Source organism: Nicotiana attenuata, unplaced genomic scaffold, assembly GCF_001879085.1.
Source record: "Nicotiana attenuata strain UT unplaced genomic scaffold, NIATTr2, whole genome shotgun sequence".
NCBI classification, from domain to species: Eukaryota; Viridiplantae; Streptophyta; class Magnoliopsida; order Solanales; family Solanaceae; genus Nicotiana; species Nicotiana attenuata.
The window spans coordinates 104,939-114,060 of record NW_017670797.1 but is presented as its reverse complement, the minus strand read 5'-3'; the positions used below and the strand labels follow the sequence as shown (position 1 = coordinate 114,060).

Here is a 9,122-nt window from a genome sequence, read left to right as displayed (position 1 = left end):
AAAACTACTACTTCAAAGTGTTAACAAGGGAATCATGCTCGAAAATTAGAATAGTAATAGGCAGTAAGACATAGAGACAGCGTATGGGAGTAGTCATGCTGAGGATAGGAGTCTATTACACAGAATTAGTCATGCCGCTTAGTGTTAATCAAGTACATTAGGAGTCTATGATACTAACATGAGCACACTAGTTGAGGGAAATAAATAGGACCCAAGTAAACATGCTGGCCAAGATCAAACAAGACAAGTGAGACCCAGACATGCTGATTACACACTTGAACAAGAGAGGGCAAAACTTAAGTATGCTGAATAAAGCAGTAAACAAGAAGGGCAATTAAATACATGAGCCATTAAATTAGTGCAGAAGGAGACATGGATTAACAGACATGGAGCACATAAAGTTGAGTTTCAAAATTAAATTGGGAACATACCAGTTAAGGAAGCAAAGTGCAGAAAGTAAATCAAGTAGAGTTCCACAGTCTAGCCTTGGCTTTCAGCCGGCTAGACAAGCAGTTAGCACAAGTAGCAGAGAGAGAAGAGAGAATTGTGTGTGTGTGTGTGTGTGTGTGTGTGTGTGTGTGTGTTTTGAACTAATTGTTCGTGTGTTTAGAGGTAAAACAAGAGTGTATATATAGCACTTTAGGAGTAGAACAAATAAGGTAAAAGAATCAAAAGCCAGTCAATTAGGGACAATCACAGAATTACAGAATCAAATAAGAAATCAGTAAGAATCCTAAAATTATACAGGCAATCAATTAAGGTAGAGATGACCAATTAAAGTCATAAACAAGGAAATAAATAAAATCTATGCACACGAATCTTAATAGAGTAAAGTAATTAGCAAAACCTTCAAAAGAATACTGATTTCCGGAAAGAATTACTCAAATTCCATAAATAGAGATTAAACTAAGTAAGACCTCACAGAAAATATAGAACTTAGCCGGAAAAGCAGGTTCGAAACCTAACAAAGATTAATTAGGGCAAAACCACAAAAATACTGGATTTAACAAGAAAAATGTTTAAGTCCAAAAGATAGAGTAAACTAACACGACTGGTATCACAAAAAATACCCAAAATCGAAGCAAAGATCGAAGGAACCACATAGAATCAACTAGGGTTTACATATTCTTGCACAAATCAATCACGAAGACGAAAGAATAATTAATCAAACACTTAAAAGTCAGAAAAACCTTTGAAAAACAACTTGGGATGAACCCTAGTTTAGGAAGAGTGATTAAAAATTGAAATAATCAATTAAAACAAAGATTTTTTTAGGGAAATCACTTAATAACATTCGAATCATCTCAGATCTGTAAAGATCTGAGAAGAATCGACAGTATCGAGCTAGGTTTTTTAGAAAAGTAGTAGAGATGAGAGAATAGGTCAAGAACCCATAGATCCGTAATAAAACAAGAAGAAGTTCTTACTCACAGACGAAAAATAGCCTGAGACAGGCTGATAATCAAAGTTTCAAACTGGAACCTGTTGGGGTTCCCTTGAGATCTTCTCAAGGACCCAAGAAATCGAAGAGCCATGGCGTGTAGAAGACTAGGTCTGGTCAGAGAAGACATAGAAGCCATAGGAGGGGTTCATGTCAGTGACAGCGTTTTAGGGTTAGGGTTAGGTTGAGAGGGAGTTTGAGACGAGGGAGATGATGACGGCGGGTGAGGGAAAGAATGAGAAGGGTTTGGGTAGTTTAGGGGAGTTAATTAAGGTAAGGATAATCGTGGACCATTGATCAAAATGATCAACGGCCACGATTGAACGGGCTAGTGGGTCGGGGTAGGCAGATTGTGCCAAAAGGGGTTTGGGCTAATTTTAAAAAAGGTTTTGGGCTGGTTTCAAAGAGGTCAGGTCTGATATAAAAGGGCTATTTGTTGAATGCCCAAACAATTTATAAAAAAATATTTTATAAGATAATTAATTGATTAAAAAAATAATTTTCATGCGTAGAAATGTTTTAAAATGATTACTCAATATTTTAAAAATACAATGAACCATTTTCTGGTAAAATAATGCAATAATGTACGCATGGGCTATAATTGCAAAGTTATTATTGTAACTAAAAAGTGTAAATCTGGCCATTTGTGAAGTAATTTGAACTTTATATGACTATAAATAGCAAAAATTGGATCATGAAATGTTGTAAGATCGTTTGTGATGCAATTTTATAATTATTTATATAAATAAAATACTGGAATGAATTAATTTAAAAATGTAAAAATTATGGAAAAATATCAATTGATGTTAATGCATAGTTCTAAAGGTATATATGCACTTAAAAAGTATTATAGGGGAAAATTGGATATCAACACAATGCTGATTTCCTAATGAGTGATTGTGTAACATCCTAAACAATTTGTTTTTGCAAACATGCACAGGAGAGATATTGAGCACCTAAAGAAATAAGTTTTATATCTAGAGTGACGAGTTTTAAAAAATTATGAATACAAGTACTAAACATATAATATCGCTGATGAACTAGGCTACTATAATAAACCTATATTCACATTTTATGCACATGCTATGTACATATGCGATTGTTTACAAATCACTGTCTTCCCAATTTATGTTATGCATTTTCTTTTTTAATCTATTGTAATTCGAATAATACTTTTTCATATTTAAAAATAATACTCTCCACTACCAGAAAAAAGAGTGATTTCCGACCACGATATCCGTCAGAAAACGATCAAAAATAATGGATTTTTGACTACTTTCTGACCAAAATTGGTCGGTCGGAAAATAATCGGTCGAAAAATAATTTTCGACCGAATGGTGATTTTCGACCAAAGTAGTCGGAACGTTCAAAAGGTCAGACCACCAAATTATTTTTAAATTAATGACCAAAACGGTCGAAAATTTACCGGTCGAAAATTTACCGATCATAATTAAGAAATAAAATTCCTTTAATTTTTCGACCGAAACCGTCGAAAACTTTATAAAAAATAAATTTTTTTATTATTTCCAATCGAATCGATAGAAAATTTGGGCATTTTTGTGAAAAAAACTAGGCAAATGTCCGATAGTTTCCATCGAAAATCAGTCGGAATTTTCAGTAAAATTAGGCAGAATTCTGCTCAATTTTGAGATACACCACCTATCAAACAATTACAATACGATTACCAACAACCAATCAACAAATCCAACCAATATCACATCGAAACCGACAAATCTAACCAATAACACAAATCTAAAACAACAAATCCATTAAACCTAACAATTTTGGGCGTAAAAACATGCAAATAGTAGCCCACATTCAAGTGTAAAAACAAAACATAAACTTGTCTATCACAATCAAGTTTAACAATCAACCAATACCATAAACCTAAAATACTACAAATCAAATTCAGTTTGTTCATCCTCATCATCAAATGGATCATGCCCATGTTTTCTCATGAATTTCTGCATCTTATCAAATGTTCCGAATTGTGAGTCCAATTGTTGCTTCAAATCACGAATTTCTTTTCTCATATCTTCCATCTGTTCTTGATTTTGCGAAGAAGAAGCATCGGGTAAGAGTGAGTTTGGATGACCTGTAGGTCGGCGTACTCCAAGTCCGTAAATCTCACATTAATCATTATTCTAAATTATATATGTTTTTAACTATAATAATTATATTTGAATAGCTTCTTAAATATTCATATAATCCAAACTAATGATTTCTCAAATTCACAAATTATTTTTAATGATGAAATTGAAAAAAATTTAAATTTAATATCATTCTAATAGTAAAACTAACAAGCAACAATGAACCTAGTACAACAAGCTTTACACTAAAGCTTTAAACTATAACTAGCTAATACAATTAAAATCTATAAACTATAAAGTTAATATATCATTCCATAGATAAATTCAACGCAATGATGTTAGGGAACTCTAAAAACTTATAGCATACAAAGAGAAATATACTACTCCATTAAATTGTACATAATGCTAAGTCAACCATACCTAAAGCAAATAAACCTACAAAAACTGGTATCCCTAAAAATTCAACCATACCTAATTCAACTAGCCAGGATGTTCATTTAGAAAATTAAATAAACCTATAACAATTAAAATCGCTACAAATTTAACAACAAAAATAAGATATATGTCAACGAAGTACTTACCTCGCCGGAAAAAATGCTGGAGAAGAAGGATGATGGAGCTGTCGCGGCGCCACTGCTGCAAAAAAAAGAAAAAAAATTAGTTAAAAAATTAAGAAAAAAGTGAGGAGGAGGTTGAAGAATCAATGGAGGAGGAGGGAGAAGGAGAAGGGAGGAGGAAACGAGAGGGGGTTGGGGGGAACCTTACTTAGACGGAGGAAAATGGTGAAGGACGAGAGGGAGAGAGGAGGAGGATGAGAGAAAGGAGAAGGGAATAAAGGCCGTATGTTTTGTTGGGGCCGGGACCGGGTAGGGTTTAAAAACACATTTCCGACCGATTTGGTGGGAAATATTTAATTAATTTTTTTTAAAATACCGACCGAATAGGTCGTAATATTAATAATAAGTATTACCGACCGATTTGGTCGCTAATAAAGTCAAATCGTCAAAATTTAAAAGTTTAATACCGACGAATTCGGTCGAAAATAAATTCCCGGGCTTTTGCACCAAAAGTTACGACCATAGTGGTCGGAAATGTGGTTGAAATTATTTTGAAAAAATAAATTAGATATTTTTTTTTCGGATTTTCCGGCCGATTTGGTCGGAAATTTACGACAATTTTTTTCCGTTGAAAATTTCGGTCAGAATTCCACGATTTTTTAGTAGTGCTCGTTTCAATTTATGTGAACCTATTTGACTGGACACGGAGTTTAAGAAAAAAGAGAAAACTTTTGAAGTTGTGGTGTAAGGGATCATTATTTTTAGCATGGACTAAAAAGAAAATAAATTCACATAAATTGTAATAGAGGAAGTATAACTTTATAGTTTCTATTTTAATCTTAATGAGACATTTATAAATTTGACTGCTTCACACCATATGTTTCAACTATTTTTTAAAATTCCGTGCTTAGTCAAAGTGCTGTGACCGATATAAGCAGCTTGTAACCAACTTAAATAAAACTTGTGATTACTGCACCGTGACATCAATCCATGATAGCGTAAGTCCCTCGCACATACGCATGGCATGCTTCACAACTACTCCTTACAACAATTTATCTTTGTTCCCATAAAGAGAACCAAAAAATATTACTACTTAGATAGACTTGACTTAAACATAAGTGTTAAAAGCAGATTAGGTGAACCAATTATGGAGTGAGCAAAGCTTGCTGACTTCACACAATGATAGGTAATCCACTTGGGAATTTGTCACAATACTTCTTCTTTCTACTACATAGGAAACGGAGTGTGTGTTGTTTGGATGTAAGAACCGACCAGCTGACTTCTCCTTCGGACTGTACTTATTAAGTTCCTTAACTATGATTGGAACTTCCAAACAGTTCCTTGAGTAACCAATCCCCCACCCCCATCTCTCACCACTCACTACGACACACCTGTAAAACGCACGTGTCATTGACTCACTTCAGAAGCTTCGGAAAAGACAGCCTTCTAAAGCCCTAAATTTTTTCCCTCTTTTCTTTTCTTCGTCGAAGCTCGATCACCTACTGATCTTGCTCTTCCCCTTCCCAAAATTCAACCCTTCTTTCCTAAAATTCGCTACTTCATTAGCTCAGGTCTGTTTTCTTTTTCTTTAATTTTACCTATTTCAATGTCATTGAGATATTGTTTTGTGATCGCGATTGCGCTTATGGGTATTGAAGTTGTTAATTTTACTTGGGATGTAGTAAATTTGTGTCTTAGCATTGTTATTGGTTTTTTCATACTATTTCTTGCATAATTGTATGTCAATTTTAGGATATCTCTCTGTTTTTATTGTTGCCTAATTTGCGAATTGTGGAATTTACAAGGTTATAGATTTTTGTGATTGAATTAGGTATTCGATTTGGTTCTTAATTTTTGAATTTTCTTGCAGAATTTAATTACTGGATGTACTGAGCAAATAACGAGGAGCTTGTCTGCTAAATTAGCTTTGTTACTGGCAAATTGGGTAGAGTTGCTTTTAATTTTATGGATTTCATATAATATTTCTCATTATTTGAGTGTATCTGTTCGATGGTCATAATGAATTTGGGAGTCAAAATGCCGGGAGATCGGCATTGCCCCCGAGTTGACACTTATGAGCTCAAACTTCGGATTGAAAGGAAAGTTGGTCAGCAGAAGGTAGAGAAATATTATTCTATGTTAAGCAGATATTTAAGCCTAAAGATGAGCAAATCAGAGTTTGATAAGTTTTGTGTTGTTTTATTGGGGAGAGAGAATATCTGCCTTCATAATGCGCTTATCCGAGGAATTATAAGAAATGCCTGTACTGCTAAGATGCCTCCGCCAAAAAATGTCACAATGGAGGCTTCCTTTAATGCAAAAGTGCCGAATGGTTGTCAAAGAGGAAGTCTTCAGTCACTGTGCAGGGATGTATTTCCGCAGTCTCCTAGAAAAGGGAGAACTCCTAACCTTCGTGATCGCAGATTTAGGGACCGGCCAAGTCCTCTGGGTCCTCATGGAAAGACCCATTCTGCTGGCTGTGAAGATTTTCCACCAAAAGTACTGGAACAACAAAGTGCTACTGAGCTTCTGTCCTTGGGTAGTAAGCCTCCAGTTGAAGGCAACTCCGTGGAAGAGGGAGAAGAGGTTGAGCAGGCTACTGGAAGCCCCGGTATTCATAGTAGAAGTCCTGTAACAGCTCCCCTCGGCATCTCTCTGAATGCTAAGGGAACAAGGAAAGTATTATATCATGGGTCAGCTCCTTTACATGATATGGGAAGCTGTTACAGCAGTGGTGAGTTGCCCGATGCCAGCTTGCTAATGAAAAAGTTGGAACAAAAGTTGGAGACAGAAGGCTTGAAGATGTCAACTGACTGTGTAAATGTGTTGAACAATGGGCTCGATGTATTCTTGAAGCGATTAATTAAGCCTTGTTTGGACTTAGCAGGCTCAAAGTCACAACACAAGCACATCCTTCACCAAGCTGTTTCAGTTTCAAATATGACAAGGACAATAAGATATAACCAAAAACCAAGTGATCTCTTTTCTATTTCAATGTTAGATTTTCGCACGGCAATGGAGTTGAATCCCAGGATACTAGGGGAGGATTGGCCAACACAGCTTGAGAAGGTTTCAATGCGTTCGTTTGAAAGTCTATGATTGATTAGGGCATTGATTTGGGTGTGACTGTGACTTTGAGTCCATAAAGTGATGACTCATGTTGTGATTCTATTAGCAGGTCTAACAGTAATGCTGACAGAAGTTATACAAGCAGTAGTAAAGCATCTGCATTGTTTAAAGCTACGGAAAATTTTGGATCATGGTTGTTAGGTTGTATATATACCTCAGAGCTGATTATTTCTGAATTGAGAGTTGTTACCTCGTGAAGTAGCAAGATATCAACACCTGTAAGATTGTAGCCATTACAAATAGAGTTAAGTGGGCTTTGTCAATTATTATCTATAGCTGTTCATGTCATTGATGTTGTTAATAAAGATTATTCTTTGAGTATATAGGGACTCACTTATCTTTATCCTTGACCCTTCTCCACAGAAGAATAATATAGAAAAAGGAAAGAAGAATAATTAACAAAAGAGAAGAAAATATGCATCACTCATATACTGTATTGTTTTTGATGGTACCTTTCTTTTCAACGAACAGTACATACCTTTTATGTAAAGGAGAACAGTACATATACCTCTTCTCTATTTGTTTCCAATATGGATATTTGTTGTTCAAATGGATTAGCAACCATGATATCAGGATTCTGAAGAATATGGGAAGTTTCTGAAAAACAAACTGCAGGGGAAGAGTTAAAGAAAGAGTCGAGCAGACTCTATACTGAGCTATTAATCTGCTATTCCCATCAACTAAGACAGCTTAGTTGATGACTACAATATGCATGTAAGATAAGCAAATGGTTCCTTGCTGTATGTAACCTTTTACTACTGAAATGCGTTGTGCTGAGTGAAAACATGACCAAGTCTTTTAGCATGTAGAAGTCCATAGGCATTTCTTGATTGTCTGCAACAGTTCTTTTTATAGTGGTTGAATATAAACCAGCCTGATAACTCTTGCTCCTCTGGTGATGCACTTCTGGGAACTCCACTAGATGCACGATTTACAATAATTGAAGGTACATGGACCAAGCTTTAGGTTGATTGAGTTGAACAGTTGGGTTGAGCAAAAGTAGCAAAAGATGATGAAATAGGAAATGGTAATAAATGATATTGCACTTGTACTACGATTCTATAGCATCTGGCTCTCTCTCTCTTTCTATAGAGGAAATATTCTGACAGTGGGATACCGTTTAAAAGCTCATGCAAGTAATTAAATATATGGTTTTTATAGCAGAACCATTATTTATAGAGAAATTTTCACAAACCACTATTGTTTAGTGGTTATTAGCTAGCCGTAGCTACCATCTACTATATTACTTCCTATAGCTATGTTTTCAGTTTTGCTAGAGTGTATTCGATGTATCTAAGTCTATTCAGCTGTTTTTAAACGGAAAGTGAATCAATTAACACAAATAGACTCCTAATATAACTCAACAAACTCAATTATAAATCTAAATACATAAATACATCTGAATACATAAATTATATTAATTAAAAAACATATATATGAATACATTCATGAAATAAAGCGAGACAGTGAATACAATGAAATACATGGAATACAGCGAGATACATTGAAATACAAAGAAAAAAAAAGACAATGAATATACAATGAAATACATAGAATACAGCGAGATACATTGAAATACAATGGAAAAAAAGTAACAGACTCCAGCCCCAAACTCCGTCGTCTTAATTTGTTCAAGAATAACCCTAATGCCGTCTCGTCGATAGCAGATTTCGAACCTCCATTGTCATCCCCAATTTACCCTATGTCAGATTTCGACATTGATACGAAACATAGAAATTCCTAAATAGTAACCGTACTTCACTCTTAATTTGGACATTATCAGGCCCACATAATAACATCGAGCTTCTATAAGGGGTAATCCCAGTCATCAACTCATAAAAACTAGAGCAGGCAAAATTGGTATTCGTACTTTCTGACTATTGTGTTTACAGGTTATTGAGACGA

At 34.9% G+C, this 9,122-nt stretch overlaps 1 protein-coding gene across 1 annotated transcript; it reads left to right on the top strand.

Annotated features, from left to right (window-relative positions):
* The first annotated feature begins 5,438 nt into the window (after positions 1-5,438).
* On the top strand, positions 5,439-7,560 carry LOC109243403. Its single transcript, XM_019410327.1, has 2 exons — positions 5,439-5,659; positions 5,959-7,560. Exon 2 carries the CDS (start codon positions 6,099-6,101, stop codon positions 7,185-7,187), a length of 1,089 nt encoding a protein of 362 aa, XP_019265872.1. The 5' UTR covers positions 5,439-5,659; positions 5,959-6,098; the 3' UTR covers positions 7,188-7,560.
* Positions 7,561-9,122: the final 1,562 nt, after the last annotated feature.